General features: G+C 46.0%; 1 protein-coding gene across 4 annotated transcripts in view; it reads left to right on the top strand.

The window, feature by feature from the left end:
* Positions 1–22,343, top strand: part of PDE8A (phosphodiesterase 8A) — a 146,427-nt gene that overhangs the window by 105,515 nt on the left and 18,569 nt on the right. For all 4 annotated transcript variants that reach the window (XM_043434621.1, XM_043434619.1, XM_043434618.1 and 1 more), the window contains exons 6-16: positions 774–862; positions 5,761–5,839; positions 7,695–7,820; positions 11,228–11,316; positions 13,090–13,141; positions 13,242–13,284; positions 16,660–16,737; positions 20,207–20,277; positions 20,478–20,642; positions 21,220–21,268; positions 21,729–21,864. In XM_043434621.1, coding sequence (XP_043290556.1) covers positions 774–862; positions 5,761–5,839; positions 7,695–7,820; positions 11,228–11,316; positions 13,090–13,141; positions 13,242–13,284; positions 16,660–16,737; positions 20,207–20,277; positions 20,478–20,642; positions 21,220–21,268; positions 21,729–21,864 — 977 coding nt within the window. The remainder of the gene's footprint in view (positions 1–773; positions 863–5,760; positions 5,840–7,694; positions 7,821–11,227; positions 11,317–13,089; positions 13,142–13,241; positions 13,285–16,659; positions 16,738–20,206; positions 20,278–20,477; positions 20,643–21,219; positions 21,269–21,728; positions 21,865–22,343) is intronic.

Here is a 22,343-nt window from a genome sequence, read left to right as displayed (position 1 = left end):
ACACCCCTTCTGTACACACACACACACACACACACACACACACACCCACACCCTTCTGTATCCATTCCTCTGTCAGTGGACACTTATCAGCTATTGTAGATCGTGCTGCTATGAACTTGGGGGTGCATGTGTCTTTTTGAATTATAGTTTTCTCTGGATATGCCCAAGAATGGACCCTGTTTTTCCAAATTTCATTTATTGACTACTTAATTGAGATACCATTCATTTTCTATGTAATTCAGCTATTTATTTTAAAGTTGATATAACATTTTTATAGGAGAAATACATAAATAATTATAACATGATTTTCCATTTCTTCATGTCACTTGACAGTGTATCTTGTGCATCATTCCATATAAGTTCACATCCACACCATCACTTGCTGTTTCATTAAATGGTTATACTAGTTTTAAAAAATTATTTTAAAGATTTTTAATTTTATCTTTTTCTCTTTCCAGCAAACACTTTCCTTTTTCTTTCTTTCCTCCTTTCTGCCTTTTTTTCTTTATTGAGGTACAGTTGATCAATTCAGCCACTTAAAGTGTACAATTCAGTGGTTTCTTAATATGTTCTCAGATATGTGCAAGCACTGTATGCTGATTTGGTATTGTAAGTTTTCATCTCATTTCCTGTTTATCATTGAAGATAAATTATTTGTTAGATTTCAGGTACCAAATTGAGAAGTCTGTTGGAAAGCATTATTTTGTATATATGTGTATAATAATTTAAAGGTACACATGTGTTGATCCGCACCATCCCCTTTCTGTTTGTAGAGGTATATAGAAAACCCCAGCCCCATGGCCTGTTACAATGAACTGCTCCAGCTGGAGTTTGGAGAGGTGCGCTCACAGCTGAAACTCAGGTAATTCTGCTGCTTCGGGAAAGCCCACCATACCACCCAGGGTGTGGCTGCAACTGAGGACTTGAGTGTGGACAGCTGGCTCCATTTTGGCTGTTACTGACTTCCTGCTAAAGTAGGGTGGGGTGGTGGGAAAGCACCTCTCCTTGCATAAGACTTTCAGAGTCTGCCTGGATGTCTAACAGATAGGCATGTTAGTGATATGAGACTTAACATCTAAAGATGGGGCTCCAGTGGGGACTTCCCTGGTGATCCAGTATTTAAAATTCAGTACTCTCACTGCCAGGACCCCAGGTTTGATCCCTGATGGGGGAACTAAGATCCCACAAGCTGCATGGCACAGCCAAAAAAAAAACGATGGGGCACCAAAATAATAGCAAATAAAAAAGCAGGATGTGAAAATATATATACTGAATTACCTGTTTTGTTTTTTATTTAAAAATTCTTTTTGATATGTACATACATATTTCCGGTAGGTGACATGTTTTCTTCTTTACAATAAACATTTTGTAATTTGCTCTTGCTAAACAGTTGTTTTTTTTTTAACCTGAAAAGAATATAAACCTAGTTCTTTGTAGAATGAGAAAAGCAGCAAAATTAGTAAAATTATCTGAGGTTGACAGAAGTAAAAAAAAAATATCAGTAGCTCTTTCTCATCTTCATTCTCTTCCTTGGGTTCTGTTTGACATTTCCTTTACCAGGATCCAAGAGAGAATGGAATCACTCTGTACACGCTCAGGGGGAGATAAGGGGGCTAGAATTTGGAGTATAAAGATTGGTGGGGACCAGCGCCGGGTACCACATGCGGAGAAGAAAATACTTCATAGACAAATGAAGCGTGAGGTAGCAGAGAAGTGCTGTGAGCAGAGATGTTTCAGGGCTGGTGAGGTCTACAAAAGAGCTCCTTTTTGTTGCCAAACTCTTCAGGGTAGCTTGAGATGGATGTCTGGCCTTGGGCCTACCCCTTTCCTTACTCCTGGGTCTTCCACAGCCTGGCTGCCACACTTCCCGCTGAGAGCCATGGAGCTTATTGTTGGCGAATTAGGAATCATGATGCAGAAACTGATACCGGGGAGGTTAACTGACTTTGGCCCAAGCTCTCACATGTGGCACAGGACAGAGGTAGTCCTCTGGGCTGTAACCCACATCTTCAGGACTGCACTCACCGTCTCTCCTCATGCTGCGCTTCGTCTCTGGTGTGCCAGCTGACAGCCAGAGGGAGATGGCCACTGTTAGGGAGACAGGATGACAGGAGAGGGAAGGGACGAGTGCGGGCTGAGCACTGAGGGCCACAGAGAGAGGCTTCTTCTGAGATACTAAAATGCACTAAAAAGCTATGTGTGACAAGCTATCTGTGTTACTGCTAGATCAGTAACCTAGAATGTAAAGTCTAGAAATATGGCGGTAGTGATGAGTGTATTTAAGCATGAGTGTATTTAAGAATTGAGAACATAAGTAAATATGTTCACCATGGCAGTTTAAATCCACACAGGAAAAGGTGGATTTTTCAGTGAACAGAATTGTGACAATTTATTAACTATGTGGAAAGAAAATTAAGTTATATCCCAATCTTACACCCAATTCCAAAATAAACTCCAGTGTGCATCATGTTAAAAAGTAGGGCCACGAAAGTACTAAAAATATAAGTGAACATATGTCATTGGATAGTGAAGCCTTGGTAAACCCAGTGTGATGTCAAAAAGATTTCATAAAGGAAGAGAAGCAGATTAGGCAAGATAAAAACGTTAAGCTTGTCCCAGTGAAAACACTTTGTGTGTTAAGTTGCTTCTTTCGTGTCTGACACTTTGTAACCCTATGGACTGTGGCCTGCCAGGCTTGTCTGTCCATGGGATTCTCCAGGCAAGAAAACTGGAGTAGGTTGACATTTCCTCCTCCAGGGGATCTTCACAACCCAGGGATCAAACGATCCAGCGATTGAACCCACATCTCTTGTGTCTCCTGCATTGGCAGGTAGATTCTTTATCACTACCGCCACCTGCGAAGCCCTGGAGGCTCAGGTGGTAAAAATACCTTAACACCAGGCTCCTCTGTCCATGGGACTTCCCAGGCAAGAATACTGGAGCGGGTTGCCATTTCCTCCTCCAGGGGATTTTCCTGACCCAGGGATCGAACCCACATCTCTTGCATCTCCTGCATTGGCAGCTGGGTTCTTTACCACTGGCACCACCCGGGAAGCCCATATAATGTTAAAAATTTAGACAAATAGCAAACTAGGAAAAAATAAGTTCATAACATTCAGGACAGACAGATTAATATCCTAAATATGTAAAGAGCTTTGATGAATCAGTTTAAAGATGGAAACATCCAGTATAAAAAAATTACAAAGGACATGTCATAAACAAGTAGTTTATAAGAGATACTGATGGCCAGTGAACATGAAAAAAATGTTCAGCTTCAGTAGTAACCAAAGAAATTAAAATGATTCACCATTTTTTACTTACCAGATCTGCAAAAATTTAAAAACACGTGATAAAATCCAGTAGGGCTTCTCACAGATCCATCTCCTCCTAGCTTGCTCTATCAGAGGTGGAAACTTCTTATTTTTTCATTCTTGTTTTTTTAAATAACAGCTTTATTGGGCTAATTCACATATCGTCTCTTGAGTTTTATATGCCAAGAAAGAAGGACTAGTTTTTATTGGCTAAGCTGTTTTGTCTTATTTACCTAGACAGCTTAGTAATACCAAGAATAAAGTAACAGCATTGTATGAACAATTATGAATTTTATGAAGAAGTAGACAGTTGCATTCTTTTTTTTTATCATCTGAGGCATATGCAAAAAAAGCTGAAAGCAACCTAAATGTGTAGTCATGGGAAATTTGTTTGAATGAATTATTGTGTAACTTTAGAATATTACATGTTATTAAAAGTGATGATAAGGAACTAATTAATGATGTGGAAAGATATTTATATAATTTTTCAGTGGGACAAGATTATCAAACTGTAGGGTATGATTATACTTTTATAAATATATATATTGCATGTATTTTTTTTGCATGTATATTTATATAAGAAATTGCCTAGAACACCAATTGATTTGTGTTCAGTTCAGTCGCTCAGTCGTGTCTGACTCTTTGAGACCCCATGAATCGCAGCACGCCAGGCCTCCCTGTTCATCACCAACTCCCAGAGTTTACTCACACTCATGTCGATCGAGTCGGTGATGCTATCTAGCCATCTCATCCTCTGTCGGCCCCTTCTCCTCCTGCCCCCAATCCCTCCCACCATCAGGATCTTTTCCAGTGAGTCAACTCTTCGCATGAGGTGGCCAAAGTATTGGAGTTTCAGCTTCAGCATCAGTCCTCCCAATGAACACCCAGGACTGATCTCCTTTAGGATGGACTGGTTGGATCTCGTTGCAGTCCAAGGGACTCTCAAGAGTCTTCTCCAACACCACAGTTCAAAAGCATCAATTTTTCGGTGCTCAGCTTTCTTCACAGTCCAACTCTCACATCCATACATGACCACTGGAAAAACCATAGCCTTGACTAGACAGACCTTTGTTGGCAAAGTAATGTCTCTGCTTTTTAATATGCTGTCTAGGTTGGTCATAACTTTCCTTCCAAGCAGTGAGCGTCTTTTAATTTCATGGCTGCAATCACTTGATTTGTGTAGGTGTTGGGATTTCAGATGATTTAATCTCATGTACTTTTAAACAGATTTATTGAGATATAATTTACATTCTATACAATTCACCCATTTAAAGTACCCAGTTCAATGGCTTTGAGTATATTCACAGAGTTGTGCAACCACTGCCACAATTTTAGAACATTTTCATGACCTCCAGCCCTAGATAACCGCTAATCTAATTTCTCTGTATATATAGTTTTGCCTATTCTGGACATTTCATTAAAATAGAATTATGCAATATGTGGTCCTTTTGTGACTGGCTTCTTTTAACTTAGCATAATGTTTTTTAAGATTCATCCATATTATGGCACAGGTGAGGACTGTGTTTCCTTCTGTATCTGCATAGTATCCCATTGTATGGACATATCACATTTTGTTCATCTGTTCATCAGTTGATGGACATTAGGGTTGTTTGCACTTATGGGCTATAAGTTTTTGTGTGGATGTATGTTTTTGTTTCTGTCGGGCACCTCCCTAGGAGTAAAATTGGCAACTCTGTGCTTTGCAGCTTGGGGAACTGCCAGACTGTTTTCCAAAGCAGCTGTGTCATTTTACACTCCCACCAGCAGTGTTTGAGGGTTCCTTACCAACACTGTCTTTGATTATAGCCATCCTAGTGTGTATGATGTAGTATTTCATTTATTTTCATTTTCTAATTAAAAAAAAAAAAACCCCGTTGTTACCTGTGTAACTCAAAAATGTTTTCAACCACCAAGGACAGGGAGAATGCTCACAATATAAGGTAAGTAGAAGCAGGGAACAAAGCCAGTGATGTCGATGATCTGTTTTGTGAAAAGAATTTGTTGACGGTGGTAGCTGCAAACGATGGGCTGCCTCTTTTCTGCCAGGTTTTGTGCGGGGAGCTTGAGTCCACTTTCTCTTTGAGTCCTCATGAGGACTCTGCACATGGTGAGAAGGGAGAGACCCAGGGAGGCTCAGTCACGTCCCACAGCCAGTGAAGGGCTGTGCTGTGGCCCACGGCGGGCTGTGGGTTCCCCTGGTCCACTTGTTCTTAGAATGGAAAGAAAAGCACCAGGTTGTGCAGAGTCATGATCCCAAGTGGCAGGATTGCAGGAGGCGTTTATTTCTTCCTTCTGTTTTTTAATCTTCCCCCCTTCTTTTTCTCAAGTTAGCATCAGTTACCTTTATAATCAAAAAATTCATTTAAGTAAGTTAATGTAATATCCCAAGACTATAATTCATTTTATAATATTTATATTAATCAGTCCTTTTTCTTTTCTACCCATAAAGGGCTTGTAACTCAATGTTTGCTGCATTAGAGAAAAGTCAAGAAGCAATTGAAATTACAAGTGAAGACCACATTATCCAGGTTTGTTATTTGGGAAGCTTGTCCCTCATTTCTGGTTTGTTTGCATTTTTAGGGTTGAACCCCTTTGGTTTTTTTTTTTTTTTTTCTTTCTCTCTTTGAAGTTCAAGGGACCAGTTTTTCCTTAGAGGTTTATTAGAACAAAATGTGTAAAATATAAAGTCTAAGATAAGTTCCCTCTGGAGTAAGAAAAATTTCTAATAATTACTTAATGTGTTAGAAAGTATTCTGTAGACATATGGCACTGGCATTTATTTTTTCTCTCCTTTTTGCTTGTTTATTTATTATGCAAGGAGGGGCCTTTATCCAGGATTTTGGAGCCGGGTGGGGAGAGACTGTTGCAATAAGGACAGGCCCTGCCCATAAGGGCTGTGTGCTCTTTCCTTTCTTAACTGTTTTTGATGGTAGTTTACTATAGAAAGTATAGAAATTTACTGGACACTACTCAAAATTTTAAAAATAATCTAGTACTTAACAAATTATTAGCAAAGTGGCTTCATATAAGTGACTTAAGATAATAAAGCTTTCATTTAAAAATGGTCCACAGTAAAAGAAAATAACCTTTAAAAAAATAGATAACCAACAAAGACCTATAGTATAGCACAGGGAACTCTCCTCAGTATTTTGTAATGACCTATATGGGAAAAGAATCTAAAAAAGAATGGATATATGTATATAACATATACATACGATTTCCTTTGTTGTACAGTGACTAGACTTCAATAAAATTAAAAAGTGAAAGAGGGTCACATGGCTTTCAGATAACAACAACCAGGTAACATGTGTTCTCAGATAACAGCAAAAGAGGGAGTTGTGCCAAGGGAATGTTCCTTGTGTTTGAGAATGAGCCCCACTTTGATTTTAGTAATGAGCACTGCAGTTCTTCACTTCAACTGTAGCTTTCTTGGTAAAGAGCCTGATGATGTCCACATGCAGGAGTCGGTGCCCTGAGACGTGACACTGGCCGGTGGTTGAGAGCACAGGCTTGGTATCAGTCAGGCCTGCGTTCCATTATTCTCGGCCTCTACCGAGCTGAGCATCTACGGGCGGGTTACTCAATCTGTCTGAATCTGCTCTCTCATCTATACAAATGGGAATAATATTAACACTGACAATCACCTGCCTTTCGTAAGGATGTTCTGAGGACTGAAAGGAGTAGATGTGTGTAACTTGCTTGCTGTGGTGCCTAGCAAGGAAAACAAACCTTAAACAGCATGACTGTTGTTTATCATCATCATTATTTGTTATTTTTATTAGCGCACACACAGCTCTCCCAGGCATTTTCTTGTACTCTTACAGTCCTATTTGAAACTTAACCATAAAGCCTTATATTTGTAAACATTTCCTTTGTCACAGCCTGCTTTCCAAATTCATTTTTCATTTGCATCATGTGAGAGAGGCTAAATAAATGTTTCATCCCCATTAAACAGATGTGCAGACTGAAACCTGGGAGGAGCTAAGTAACTTTTGGAAGTAGGGGCTGGGTGGGTCAGACTCCCAGATGGTGCTTTCTTTCAGTATCGTAATCCCAACAGCCCATGTGCAGCAGCCCCAGGTGTCTCCATGCTCCTTTCCTCCAAGGGTGTTTAAGTGGGAGCTAGCCTGCCGCCCTCCCTGGACCTCAGGAGAACACGGCAGAAAGCCCAGCCCAGCATCACCAGAGCAGAGGCTTCTCCAGACTCCAGGGTTTTCCTGGGGTTGTGCTCTTGTAACTTTAGAATCGTCATAGTGAGCGCCAGGCTCCTGGGCTTTCTGGGGGAAAACTATGATGGTTTAGGTTGAACACCTTTGATTGTCCTCTTTTCAACATTTCTTTTAATTGACTTGATGTTTTCTCTTTTGTCTCCCCACCCCCCAGTATGCAAATCCAGCATTCGAAACAACAATGGGCTATCAGTCAGGCGAGTTAATAGGGAAGGAGATAGCAGAAGTGCCTATAAATGAAAAAAAGGCTGATTTGCTCGATACTATAAATTCATGCAAGGTGAGTAAGAGAGTGGCACCCTGGTCCCTTCCACAGAAGCAGAGAGGGGTGGAAGGAGGTTGAACACTCGCTGAGCACTGCCACAGCTGGGGAACCTCAGGCCTGGGGAACCATGGGTGGTGGTATCCCTGTTGTGCCCACTTTGCAGATGAGGAAACTGAGGCTAGGAAAGTACATATAACCTGACCAGCCAGGAAGAGTAAGTTTGACACATAAAGTCATTGTTTTCATTTTTGTAATAAGTAAGTTGATCTTTCTAATAATTAATCTTCTCAGTGATGGATGTTGGCAGTGGTCAGGGTAAAGGATGGCCAGTGAATCCACACGTTCTCAGAACACAGCTGAGCCCATCAGTTCTCTGGGCCTTGTTCACTTGGTCAGCATTTTTTGAATGCCAGGCACTGTGCTGAATTCCGGTATAGAAAGATGAGCAAAGAAAAACTGCTCAGAGAATACGTTCCAGGACACAGAACAGACAGATAAACTATGACATGAGGAGTTGCAGTACCGTGGTGCTAAGGACAGACACAGAGGCGGGCTCCGGCTGGAGGTTGTTTCTGTCTCTGAACCCTGGCTTCTGTCAACACCTCACTGGTATTAGCTTTTAAAATACGCCAGGAAGGAAAAGGCCACTGCTTTCCATAGTCATTCCCAGGCTTTTCTGCTGGGCTCTTTTTAACTTTTAGGAATTGGGATAGTGAATATGATTTTTTAAAACATTTGAGAAGTTGGTGAGCTGCTGTCCTGCCGGCCATTGGAGGCCCTTGGAAGTGCTGTCCCTGGGGCATGTGGCCCCACGCCTGTCTGGTCACCCACGAGGGCAGGCTACCAGCGGGGGCAGAAGGGCTGTGCAGGGTTCATAGCCCCACTTGGCTTGGGCCCCCCGAGGACCCTGTGAGTGGGCGGGTGTCCTGCACACTCAGGGGTGGCTTTGCAGTGAGAACAGGGAAGGGGCTGACCAGCTGCGGGGCCGGGTGATGCACCTTCGTGGAGTAGCCGATGTGGGCTCTGAATGCATCCTGATTTCCTTCAGCTCTCCCTTCTGTCAAGGAGGAAGATTTTCTTACCAGAGAGAGTGGCAGGTTCTCTGGAAAGAGAAACAGAGGTGGTAATGAATGAAGAGAACGCAGGAACTCAGGCCCACCAGTGTTCCCTTGCTGGGCCGAGGGGGGCATCCTCCAAAGGCAGCCACAGGAGCAGCCATGCAGACCCACGGTGGCCTCCCCAGTCGCGGCGGCCAGGTCCAGGGCAGCCACGGGGTCAGCCTGCAGTTCTGTCGTGAGGCTCTGTGGGCTGTCAGACAGACACGAGGGCTCTTGCACCGCTCTATCTGGCAGCAGCAGGGTCAGTGAGGCACTCCTCTCCCTCTCAGGAGAGCAAGTGGAGATGGGGTGGGATGGGGGAATCCAGCAGATTAGCTGCAGGTCCAGAGATCCCCCCAGACCCCTGTGGGCAGCGTCTCGCCTCCTGAGTCTTGCCATGGGGCACCAGGTATGAAGGGCCTCAAACACCAACAGCAGGACACATGTTCTCTACATCTGTGTTTGCTGTGAGCAGCAAATACTATCCTATTATCAACCTCTATACTTAACTGCTTTATTTCAGAATGGAGCCAGGGCATTGGTTCTGCGTGATCTTGAGTTCCTGGGGAGAGTGTAAGAGCTGCCACATGTCCGTTGCTGGTCATTCCTACTTGGCTGGCCACACTGCAGCAGGACAGACCACTTAGCTGGGCAGGTTTTTGTTTGTTTGTTTTTTTGTTTTTGAGGACATGCCCTTTCTAATGGAATCTTCCCAGGGATACGAAGGGCTTGTTGAGAAGCGGCCAGCCTGGACGAACAGTGGGCTGTGGTCCGTGGAGAGGGTTCAGATCTGTGCTGGGGACGGGGCTGGAGCCTTCATAGGAGGTTAGATGATGGTTGGGGCTTTGGAGTGTCAGGTTCTAGTTGTCCAACCAGCCAGATATTCTGGGGGGCACAGGAGAAATTCCAGTGATGTTAAAATGGAAAATATTGCAAACAAGGAGCCCTTGAGCTTTTTATAATTTTTTTTCCTTTTGGCTTCGCCATGCAAATTGTACCGTGAGCAGTGGAAGTGCAGAGTCCTAACCGCTGGGCTGCCGGGAGTCCCAGCTTTTCACCCCTTGCACCCTCTGCAGCCCCCGGGACTCCCCACTTACCCCTCTCTCCAGATCCCCTCTCCCCATCCTTTCCTCCCAGGTTTACAGGGTGCTCTGTCCCCTGCTGGTCCCTCAAAAGCTCTTGTGTCATTGAGCATCCTTTCTCCTCTGCATACCTGCCTCCCATTCCCCAGTTTTCACCTGAAGGTCTTTTCCAAGGTTTGTCTCAACACCTGCTGTCATCTTGGAACCAACCTGTAGAGCGATGATTCTCTCTCATCCCCCACTGACAGAAAGCTTAGTCTCTCTCAGTCCTCATCTGTCTCTGCTTGTTGACTATCTTCACTCCTGCTTGGACTTTGAATCCTGGACTCGTTTTGGATTCTCCCTCCCCCTTTGTCCCCTCTTTATCAAATCCATCAGCAGGGCTGGATCCATGGCCTGGGCCTGACCACGTTCAGGACCTCCTCCCCACACTCCAAGACGGCGGTAGCTGAACGCAGTTAGGCCTCCCGGCCCAGGACCCTCACTTCCAGTCAGTCCCCCCACTCTGCTGGAGATGAGTCTCGCCGGGTCATCACTGATGATGTCACCCCCTCATGGAGCGCTCAGGTCCCTTAGCCTGGCTGCCAAGATTCCGTGGTCTGACCTTGATCTAGCTTTTCCATTCAGTAAACTAAGGCCCCAAGTGGTCCTTGACCATTTACCACGTGCCAGCTCTGTGCTCACCCCCAGATAGGACAGCTGGATGGCGATGATGGAATTGTTAAGGCCGCAGACCCCACCATGAAGAGCCTGTCCCAGTAGTCAGAGAAGTCCCGTTCACTGCTGAGCTAGCCCTGGAGTAGAGGGAGGTACAGGCCTCATGTCATTCTGAGAGGAGTGCAGACAGACAGACACATGTGCAAAACCAAACAGGCCCCTTACTGGCCGTCTGTGTGTGTCAGCACTTGGCAAGGAGTTTGTGAGTGTTACCAGATTTTCTCTTCATAATAGCCTTCTAGGTAGGACTTTGTTATTTTCAGGATCTGAAACTTTGACTTCTGTTGTATTTTGCTAAGAAATAGGATCTGTGTTGAGTAAATACTTTTTGTTTCCATTTGACTGGAAAACTTACAGGCAACTCTGTTATCTAAACAGTCACTGGCTGAATTGTCCTCCTTAGCTGGATCTTGTTCTCCTAATTGCTCTAGTGGCCACTGGGCGTGAACAGGAGCCCGAGGTGGAGGATGTTCTCAGGTTCATGTTTGGAACACAGTGTATGATGATGCTCACATTCCATTTACAGGAATGGCAAGGAATTTACTCTGTCAGGAAGAAAAATGGAGATAACGTACAACAAAATGTGAAGATAATACCTGTCATTGGACAGGGAGGGTAAGTAGAAAAAACAAGTACTTCAGTTAATATACCATGTTTGGCTTATTGCAGCATATGCTTTAAATACTTAAGTAAGTTAAGAACCGCACATGGAAACTTATAAGAAGTTTCCTGACCTGGTAACCAGGTCAGTTACCACCAAAGTGTGACCTTCCAGGGTGGCTTCCTCATGGTCACAGCCTGACCCTCCTGCTGGTGACCCAGAGCTGCAAGACTCCGACAGTCCTGCTTAAGCTGTGTGACCACATACATAAAAGATGAAAGCATTTAAATCCAATGCCACCTCACTGAGCTTTGTGCCAAGAACACTCACTGGTGGACTCTGTATTTAAAAGATTTCTCTCTGGCTTAGCAGGTAAAGAATCTGCCTGCAGTGCAGGAGACTCAGATTCGATCCCTAGGTTGGGAAGATCCCCTGGAGAAGGAAATGGCAACCCACTCCAGTATTCTTGCCTGGAAAATCCCATGCACAGAGGAGCCTGGAGAACTACACAGTTCATGGAGTCTCAAAAGAGTCAGACATGACTGAGCACACACACACATCTGATTTTGGTAGCCTCTGTATCATTTCTGCACAGAACTATCAAATTAGATAAAGTATTTTAAATACTGTCATTTATAGAAACTCATATGAAACAGGTGTGACCACAGATTGGAAGGCAGTGTATATCAAGAGCCTAAAAGTGTCATAGTTTGTCTCGGAATCTATGTTAAATAATACAAACAGTGGAAAATTGAGTGTGAATTGCAGAACACTCAACAATAAAATGTACCACAATTAGAAATGATGATCATAGAGAATTCAATCACAGGGAAAATGTTTCTGATAAATACAAAAGTCAAAATGTAAAATCATACCTAGTGTATGTTCTTGGTCATGAAGAAGAGGAGGAGGTGTGTAACAGTGTTGTAACCACGATGCCGTCTGGGAGCCCTTCACTCCCTGGGCAGGGGCTCAGGGCCTGCTGGGCATCCCTTCACCTCCTCCTCCCCGCAGCCCTGTGACGGTGGCTCTGTGACCGTCTCTGGTTGACAGATGAGGAAGCTGAGGCTGGGAGAGGCTCAGCCCAGGGCCTGGCTACAGCGCTCGGCGGAGCCGGGCCACAGACCCCCACGTTGCCCGTGAGGCTCATGTGTTGGTTACCAGGCCTGGTTGCCAGCTGGCTTCTGCCTCAGGGTGTCGGCTCTGTGTGGGCTCTCTGTTCTGACTCTGCCTTTTTATGTCCTTCCCTCATTGGGCGGGATTGGATTATCAAGGGGAAAAGCTGAAAAATGGAAAGAACAGTAAATAAGTGAGGAGAGCCAGCAACTCTCAAGAGAACCCCAGCCACCTGGTTCTAGACGCGCACATTCGGTCCCAGAGGGGCCTATGACTGTTTCAATGAGTGTTGTGAGCAGGCTCTGCTGAAACTCGAAAACGAGCATCAGCGTAAAGGCTTGTGAACATGAAAATATGTGACAGAACTAAAGGCTTTTGGTTAGCTAACGTGGAGTACATTTTTGAAACCTGGGTCTTTTTAATTGTATGTTGCGATGGCTCAGAAGGATTTTGTTCTTTTCACTGAAGAGTCAGCCTGACTTCTTCAGAGACACCAGGGAATGCCTGTAGACTCTTGTTTGTTTATTGGCAACCTTGACCACAAGCAAAGAACTGCTCTCTCCAAGGTGTGTGTTGTGAAAGAGATGCTCTTTTCATAAGGGAAAAACTAGCTAGCTCTCCACCAGAATTGAGGGCCAGGAGGAATATAATGCATTGTTTTCTACTTGCAGAAAAATTAGACACTATGTGTCCATTATCAGAGTGTGCAATGGCAACAATAAGGTATGTAGGGGGAGCCCTGGGGACCCTGGGGGCCCAGCAAGATTTCCCTTACTGCATCACTAGGCACTGAGAACTAACGGCTTCTGATATTCATTTCTAGGCGGAGAAGATAGCTGAAAGTGTTCAGACTGACAGTTACACAGGTACGGTGCCCTGTATTCATGCTTAGGGTTCATTGAGCTTTTTTTTTTTTTCATTGAGCTTTTGAAAAACTGAAAACAGGCCCTACCTCCGATGAGCTCACCTGGTGCGTGGGTGGCACTGTGTTTTCCTAGCGCTGTAGCAGCATCTCTCTCCCCGACTCCCGGGTCCTGAGCACAGGTGGGCATTCTGACAGGTGTCCTGGGCACGTCTCACCTCCAGTGCGTGCACGTCCGTGAAGCTGTGCTGAGCGGAGTGTGGTCTGTCAGCCTGATGCTTGAAGAGGCAGTGGTGTTGGTGTCGGACCACGTCTTCAGCGGGGACACCCCATCAGACCTGCCTCACCTCAGGGCTGTCTCGGGAGGACTTAAGTGGGGGAGACACCTTACAGACCAGGCTCCCTTTTTACAGACAAGGAGATGAAAAGCCCCATGATTTGCTCCGGGACATCCAGCTAGGAAGTGGTCAGCTGGCACTCAAGCCCAGACGGCCAGCTCCAGGAGTCTGAGGCACGTGCTGGGACAGTTCCCCTGGGCACCGGGAATGATCAGGCTTTAACCTGAAAAGAGGAGGGACATACGGACAGCAGGGGCACACAGCAGGTGATCAAGAATGACCGTTACTGGGGAGGAAGGCAGGGGAGCGAGGCACGCTCCAGACAGGGAGAGGTGGACTGGAGTGAGGAGACAGGTACAGAGGAAAAGCGATCCAGGCGTAAGAACAGTGACTAAAGAGGGAGAGTGCACTGTGTTCTACAAAGAGCCGGGCAACATTCCGACTGGTACAAAAGGTGAGTGTGGGAAGGAGGTGGGATCGTGGAGGGTCCTTCGGTGTTGGGGGGAAATGAAGATCTTCATCTGGAGGCAGCAGCCTCAGTCATCTTCGCATCCCTGGTGCCTGCCTTAGAGTCTGACCTGCCCCAGGCGCTCAGCGAATGTTTGCTGAGTGGCAGAAAGGGAGACGAAGGAGGGAACTGCAGGAGGTCACAGCGCAGCTTCTCAGCCCGCTGTTTGGACACCAGTCTCCTTGGAGCTCAGAGCGAGGAGACGCTGCAGTCTGAGTGGTTAGAGTAGGTGTGGCTGGACGGGGTAATGAGCATTTGGGCGGGACACCGTGTCCCCGGTTGGAGGCGGAGGAGCAGAGTCAAGGCTGTTCCTGAGACAGGAGAGCTGTGTCCCTGCAGCTCACTTGTGGGCCAGACTGCGAGAGATCAACGGCTGGCTGCAGCCAGCACACTGCTCCTGTCCTTGACTGCCAGGGAGTTCCTCTTTACCTCCGAGGTGCTGAGGGTGTTGAGCAGGTGAGCCATGGACTCAGAGTGGTTTATTAGTGGTGCTCTGGTTTGTGTGTGTGCATATGTCTGGAGAAGCAGATGCGTGTCTGTTGAGCATCTGCAATGTGCTGGCAGCGCTAGTCACCCAGGAAGGGGTGGGAAAGGTCATTTCTGCCTTCATGTCATTCACAATTAGTGAGGGAGCTGCACAGTAAAGCCGGTGGTTCCTGGTGGGGTGGGGGTCAGGGTGGGGCTGAGGCATTAGGGGAAGGCTCCCCAGAGGAGATGATACCTGAACCACATCTGACCTGCATCTCCAAGAGGATGGAGTGTTAACCAGGCGGAGAAGGCAGCCAAGGAGGGGGCGCCTTCCTAAGTGGGGGTGAGCAGTTAGTGCCACGGCAGAGAGGTCTGGGAGGTGGCCTACCACATCATAGGTAACTCGTGGTAGCTGGAGAGACAAGTTTCAGACACAAGGGACCCTGGGTCCACACTGGGGAATTTACATCTGACCCTAAAAACAGGGAAGCACCATTACAGTGTTTTAATCAGAAGAGTGAGCACTGTCTGGAGAGAATGGGTCGTAGAGAGCAAGGCTGGGGCTGGTAGGACCGGTGAGGCAGGCTGTCCCTATAACCCGGAGGACAATTGACAGGTGTCTGAGCCTGGACAGGGAAGGAGTGGGGAGAGACGTTTAGGACGTGGAATCTAGACATTTATCACACTTGAACACTTGAGGGAGGGCAGCAGCAGGGAGCTGTCACGGACGACTTGTCTCTAGCTAAGTGGAAAGGTAGATGCTGCCCAGTGACTGGGATGAGGAATGGCCTGGGAGAAGACAACGAGCTCATCTGAAGTGCTGAGGGCTGGGTGTCCCCATGGAAGTGACGAGTGACCGGGGAGGATGGAAGTCTGGGGCTCGGGAGGAAGGCCCGGGATACGACAGCTCGGGACTGAGTAAAGGCTGTGGGGAAGAATGAGGAGACTCTGCTGTCTGAGAAGAGAAGGGGGTGCAGAGGATGAACCTATGGGAACGCCGGGGTGCTGAGGAACAGGAGACATGGTGATGAAGACCAGGAAGGAACAGCAGGAGACGCAGGGAAAGCCAGAGTGGACGTGTGCAGAGCTGTTTTCAGAAAGCAAGCTCAGTCTAGCACTGACTAGTGTCTAGTACACAAGTCAGAAGAGTCAGGTAACGACGGACTCGGGTCCTTCAGAGGTAGCAACAGGAAGGTCATCGGCGATCTTGACAAGGTTGTTGTCAGTGCCCCCATAGAGGAGAACGTACCAGAGAGCAAGTGGAGAAGGTTCTGGATGGTGGAGAGGAGTACTAAGAGCCTGCTTTTGGATCCTGTATGCGAGCAAGAGTCCAGGGGAGGAAGCCAGGAGAAGGCAGAGACGATTGGAACTGCCAGTGGGAAAAGGGAGAGCCAAGCTCATCTCACAGGGCTCCCAGTGTCCTCATCTGTGAAATGAGAACAGGCTGGAGAGGCTTGGCACCCCGGGTGACACCCAGGAGGGCGCAGGAAGGAAGGTTAACTTGGCCTTGTCATTGATCGGTGTGGGGTCCGGGGGAGAGAGGAGGCAGACACCTCCTGTTTGGGCTGGAGGGTCAGTGGTGCCATCCACAGAAATGGGTCTCAAAGAAGTAGACCCCAGACCACCACTCCCTGTCCTGCCTCCAGAAGAGAGGCATAGTCTCCCCTGGGACATTTTAGGGCTTGTATTGTAGAAAAAACACAGAAAAGATTTTTTCACTTTGGGACAAGGGTGGATGGGGATCAGAATTTTCCCACCACTTGTTCAACTATGTAGAAGTAGGTGAAATTCTGAGTTCATTTCTGTGGCTTGAGACTCTGTAATTACACAATCTAGAAACTGAAAAGCCCTCGTTTATGGTGAGTGGAAAATTTTTTGAGAAAGTTTGTCTCACTTAAACCCAGGTGTTCAGAGACTTCATCTTGGTGTACTGTGTTGATTTTTGCAGCATCCTAAGTGGTATTCTAAACCTTAAATTTTGTCTTTTAAAGCTTTCATATTGGTAATTATACTAATATGTTGTTAAAATCTCTTCACGGAGGTAATTTATAATTTATTTCCACAGATAATCAGTCAGGCAAACATAAAGACAGGAGAAAAAGCTCCCTAGATGTCAAAACTGTTGCCTCTCGAACAAATGAAGGTAGGTGACAAAGACAAGAGGAAAAAAACGTGCTCCTCTGAGTGGTGGGCACATGGAAACATGAGGCTCCCTTCCTCATCTTGTCTGGGTCACTGCCCCCACCCTCAAGCTCAGCAGACGGGAGGGGCCCCTATAGAAGTCTGCGTGCATTTCTCCCTTGCCCCTGACTCCTTTGCCAGTAGGTTCATCTGACCCTTCTGATGGAGTCCGGGAATAAAGAATAGATTCCCCGCCTCTGCTGCAGGGGCAGGGGTCAGAGGTGGTGCAGGGAAGTGTGTGTACTCGGGCCTTAGCTTGACCTTGAAGCTGGGTTCAGGTCCCAGCTTCATCTACTCTCTGTGCAGCCTTGGGAGTGGCCTTGAGAGCTTCCCTTTCCGTATCATCAGATGGGGATAATTCTGTCCGCAGGGGACAGTGTAAGGATTAACTGAGGGGGTGCGGTGCCTGGCAGGGGTCATGGCAGCTGCTGGCACCATCTTCACCATGGTCCTCGCTGCACGGCCCTTGAGCAGAGCAGAGACCACTCGGACGCCCCAGACCATCCTCGCTGCCACACTCTGACTCCTCTTCATCCTTTGTGTTACTTTGTCCATTTCTCTATTTTGAAGAGTTAAACATTTTTCTTTTAATGTTTTGGGGTTTTAACCTCTGTTCTTTTTGATTGACTTGTAATTTACGTATAATTCATATTAAGTGTTGAGTTCAATATGTTTTGACAGTTCTGTACCGTTGACCTGTATAGACTGTTACCACCCACCCCAAACTAGATACAGAAAAGACACACATGCAGGCCTGCACTCGCATACAGATCTCACCACACAGAGGCATCCACTGATTTCTTGCACATGAGTTAATTTGGCCTCTTCTTGTGCCTCATAGAAATGGAATCGTACAGTGTACACGCAGTATGGCCCCTTTCCCTCGTCTTAGCGTTCTGGAGGTTCATCCACGTTGCTGGGGGTATTAGCAGTTCGTTCTTTTCTATTGCTTGGTAGCACTTCATTGTTTGTATATGCCACAATTTGTTATCTGTTCTCTTAGGAATGGTCTTTTTGTGTTCATCTTTCCGTGTGAGGGCTCTTACGGGTAAGGCTGCTGTGAATGCTTGTATGCGAGTCTTCCTTTGTGGACATGTGTGTCCGTCCCCTAGGACTGGCACTGTGGGGCCTCTGTGCACAGTTCTCCAACATGGCTTGTACCTCATGCCATCACTCATCTTTGAGTGTTCCAATTGCTCCTCATTCTCTCATACTGGGTTACACTAGGTTCTAAACTATAGCTACTCTACCAGATGTGGTTTTAATTTTAATTTTCCATACGACACCCCTTTCGTATGCTTACTGGCCATTTGGATATCCTCTTCTGTGAAGTGACATTCATAAATTTTGCCCATTTTTATCATTGGGTTATCTCTTGCTTGTTGGTTGTAGGAATTCTTTTCATATTCTAGATGTGGATATAAGTATTCCAGACATACTGTTCTTAGTTTGTGGATTGCATTTTCACTCTTAATAGTCTTTTAATGAACAGAGGTTCTTAATGAATCTTAAAGTTCATTTCATCAGTGTTTTCTGTTATACCTAGTGCTTTTTTGTGTCCTGTTTAAGAACTCTTTCTCTATCCCAAGGTCATGAAGACTGTTCTCCCACATTTTCTTCTATAAGCCTTATTGTTTTATCTTTCACTTTGGCTCTATGATTCATTCCAAATCAGTTTTTATATTGAGTGAGGGTAGGGATCAAGGATGAATTTTCTCCCTACAGGGAAACCCAACTGTCCCATCACCATATTGAAAAACCATCTTTTCCTATAGTATCATTCTTGTAAACCAGTTGACTATATATATATGGTCTGTTTCTGGACTCATGTATTCTGTTTCATTGTTCCGTTAGTCCTTGCTTGCACCAATACCACGATCAGTTACTACAGTTATATGATAAGTCTTGATATCTGGTAAAGTTCTTCAAGATTATCTTGACTATTCTAGGTTCTTTGCATTTCCATATAGCATTTAGAATCAGCTACTTAGTTCACACACACACACACACACACACACACACAAAACCTCCTGGAATTTTATTTGGGAGTGTCTTACATCTATAGATCAAGAGAAACTTGAAATCTTGATAATACTGAGTCTTTCAAAACATGAGCATGCTCTTTATCTTTATTTAGGTTGTCTTTTTTCCTCAGCAGTGTTTTGCATTTTCAGTGTTTAAGTCCTACACTTAGATTTCCATTAGATTTATTCCTGAATACTGATTTTTTTGATGCTTTCATAATGGTTTTTTTAATTTTAGTTTCCAGTTGTTTGTTGCTAATATATAGAAATATAATTGACTTTTGTGTATTAACATTCCACTCAGTAATGTTGATAAAACTTACTGATTGTAATCAGAGTAGCATTTGTAGAGTCTTTCAGATTTTCTGCACACATAGTCAACAACAATCTTTATTCTTTTTCACCTTATTGTATTGACTGTATTGTTTGGTTTCTGTATGTCACCTTCACTATATTTTTTTAATGAGAACAAGTCCTATTATGACATAGGGATAGAATAGTGGTTTCTACTTTCGGTTTAATGACCTTGTTGGGTAAAATGGAAAGATAGCATCCATGTGCCGGTCACCAACATTAGATTTAGGGAGTTTTTGTTGGTCTCTGCAATTTAAAACATGTGAGAGCCCCTGAGTAGGTTAGTCCTGGTAGTTTCTGCTCAGGCCCTTGTTCGGTAAAATAAGGCGGACATCTCAGCGGGTAGAGCAGTGTGTGGTCATCTCTAGCCTTTGGTAAACAGCATGTGGCTGGACAGTGGGGCTTTCAGGGAGAGACAGAACACCACTGAGTGTCTTTTCCTGCCCGTTCACCGCCCAGGCTTCTCCCCACACCAGAGGAACTGGGTCTTGACAGGAGCAACAAAAAATTAACAAACAGTAGAGCGTAAGACCTGCCACCTACCTCAGCTAATCTAGACCGTTTAGGTAACAATCTCAAGCAGAACAGTGGAAAGCACCAAAGGATGCCTTGAAAAACTGAACCAGAAATACTCACGGATTTCAGTTAATTGAGTTGTATTTATTATTCCCGCCATATATGAAACAAAGGGCCTGTGTAGCATTGTCTTTCAGAACGTTTCTCTCCTGGGTAGCAGCAAACTGAGTTATAAAACGTCATTGTTACAGACACAGAGAGGCTAATGTGTGGCCTCGACTTGCTAGATGGCTTCCTCTGTCCTCTCGCTGGCCTGTGACCTCAGAGGTTCAGTCTAGGGGGTCACATGCCTCCCAGTGCCTTGAACCAAAGGAGGCAGAGTTGGTCTGCCAGAATCCCAGGCTTGGTAGGATGGGGAGGGAGCTGAGCCGCCAGGAAGCTCTGGTCCTGCCCCTTCACTCGGGCCTGGAGGAGGGTGGGAGACAGTGACTGAGGCCGCGCTCGCCCTGATCCCTGCACCACCTGGTCTCTCCACAGTTTCCAGCCAGAGACGACACTCTTCCATGGCCCGGATTCATTCCATGACGATCGAGGCACCCATCACCAAGGTGACACAGCGACCCCCAACAGTGATGAGGCTCCCCTAGTTGTGCGGAGCGGCTGCCTCTGTGGAGAGAGGAGGGCGAGGGGAGCACTCTGACTGTCTTAAGTTAACAACGAGCCCCACCGCCAGCCCGACTCTTTGGATTGCTTTCTCATTGCCTTTAAGGTGATGAGAGTCAGGACTTTTCTTTCTGTATTATTGTAGGTCATCAATATCATCAATGCTGCCCAGGAAAGCAGTCCCATGCCTGTGACAGAAGCCTTAGACCGTGTGCTGGAAATTCTAAGAACCACTGAATTATATTCACCCCAGTTCGGTGCTAAGGACGATGATCCTCACGCCAACGACCTCGTTGGGGGCCTGGTGTCTGTGAGTGTGCTGGCAGGCTGCCGCCTCGGTCCCGCTGCTCTCGCCTGTTTTCTGAGGCTGCTTGTTGACAGCCTGCCCCACACAGCGCTCTTTGTGTGCGGGGTCAGCCAAGGCCTAGATCATCCATTGCCCAGGCTCAGCTGCCCTCCGGCTGAGCCGTCACCCACCTGCGGCCTGTCCGGGGGGGGTGGGGGGTACGGGGGGACCTCAACTTGGAACGGAGGGAGGAGCGTGTTTAGGACAGCCAGCTTGTCTGCTGCGTTGGGTCTCCATTTTTACTTAAGGGCTCTACAAGTAGTTGATTTAAATAAAATTTGAAGATTTTGAAAACTGGGGCAGAAAAAAATATGAAGTGTTTCATACCACATTACAGAACAGAACGACTGGCTCCCTCCAGAGCGTCCTGTACAGACTAGGTGACATCATGGGAGGAGGCTGGGGGATCATGTGTTAGCTGGAGGCTCTGGCCCGTGGGCTCCAGGTGCAGCCTCCAGCCGTTTAGGATAGAGGCCTCCAGCTCTGTGGGAAACAGACCATTCCATTACCATCTGTCACCTTCTGTCTTGGTTTTTATCAGGATGGTTTGCGAAGATTATCTGGAAATGAATATGTTCTTTCAACAAAAAGTAAGTTTTTCCTTTTTAATTTTTTGGATTGCTATTAGTATTAGCTTAATACTATTGGGGCTTCCCTGGTGGTCCAGACAGTAAATAATCTGCTTGCAATGCAGGAGACCTGGGTTCAATCCCTGGGTTGGGAAGAACACCTAGGGAAGGAAAAGGTTACCCACTCCAGTGTTCTTGCCTAGAGAATCCATGGACAGAGGAGCCTGGCGGGCTACAGTCCATGGGGTTGCAGAGTCGGATACGACTGAGCAACTAATACTTGATTAGCATTATAGCCACACTTAAGTGATGAAGATAAATTTTCAGATAATAATTTTGAGATTTTTTTTTAATCAGTAAGAAGTTTTTGGTTTATCGTAAACCTTAAGAAACAAAGCATCCGCCCCCAAAGATCTACTGCTCCCCCTGAGGGACCGAAAACGCCGTCAAGCCTGTTGATTCTGTTTTGTTCACCCTGCAGACCTTCAGCAGGTTCCCAGCAGCATCATCGTCCCCGTCTCCCTTCACGATGTCCCATCACAGATAACTCGGGCCATGGAAAAGGAGGAACACTGGGACTTCAATATTTTTGAACTGGAGGCTGCCACTCATAAAAGGTGAGCCCATGGAAGCTCAGCAGACAGGGAGTTTGATTCCAAGGGCCAGTGTGGAGAAAGCCTCCCCGGGAGTGTAGGCTCTGCTCAGAGCCAGTCCCTGGTCAGGGAGGAGGCCCCAGGGAAAGAGCGGCAGGTACCTTGAGTCTCCAGGGCCTCAGCATCAGCGAGGGATCAGGGAGAAGCCAAGGGGAGTTCACCTGGCCATGACTGCTGCAGAGAGAGCAAGTGTCTTACTCGGAGTCTGCAAGTAGCAGAGGTTTTCTTTTTGTAAGATACGGTTATTAGTTTCTCCTGTAGGTATTAAGTAGTGATATGTTGACATTGCCGCAAAGAGCCTCACTTTAGAGCTCAGAACCATTGGCAGTCCGGTGGTTAAGACTCCATGCTTCCAATGCAGGGATCTTAGGTTTGATCCCTGGTCAGGGAACTAAGATCCCACATGCCACTTAGTGCAGCCAAAAAAATAAATAAATACACGG

This window comes from Cervus canadensis, chromosome 17 (assembly GCF_019320065.1).
Source record: "Cervus canadensis isolate Bull #8, Minnesota chromosome 17, ASM1932006v1, whole genome shotgun sequence".
NCBI lineage: Eukaryota > Metazoa > Chordata > Mammalia > Artiodactyla > Cervidae > Cervus > Cervus canadensis.
The sequence above is the reverse complement of the archived record's forward strand: the minus strand, read 5'-3'. Positions and strand labels throughout refer to the sequence as shown.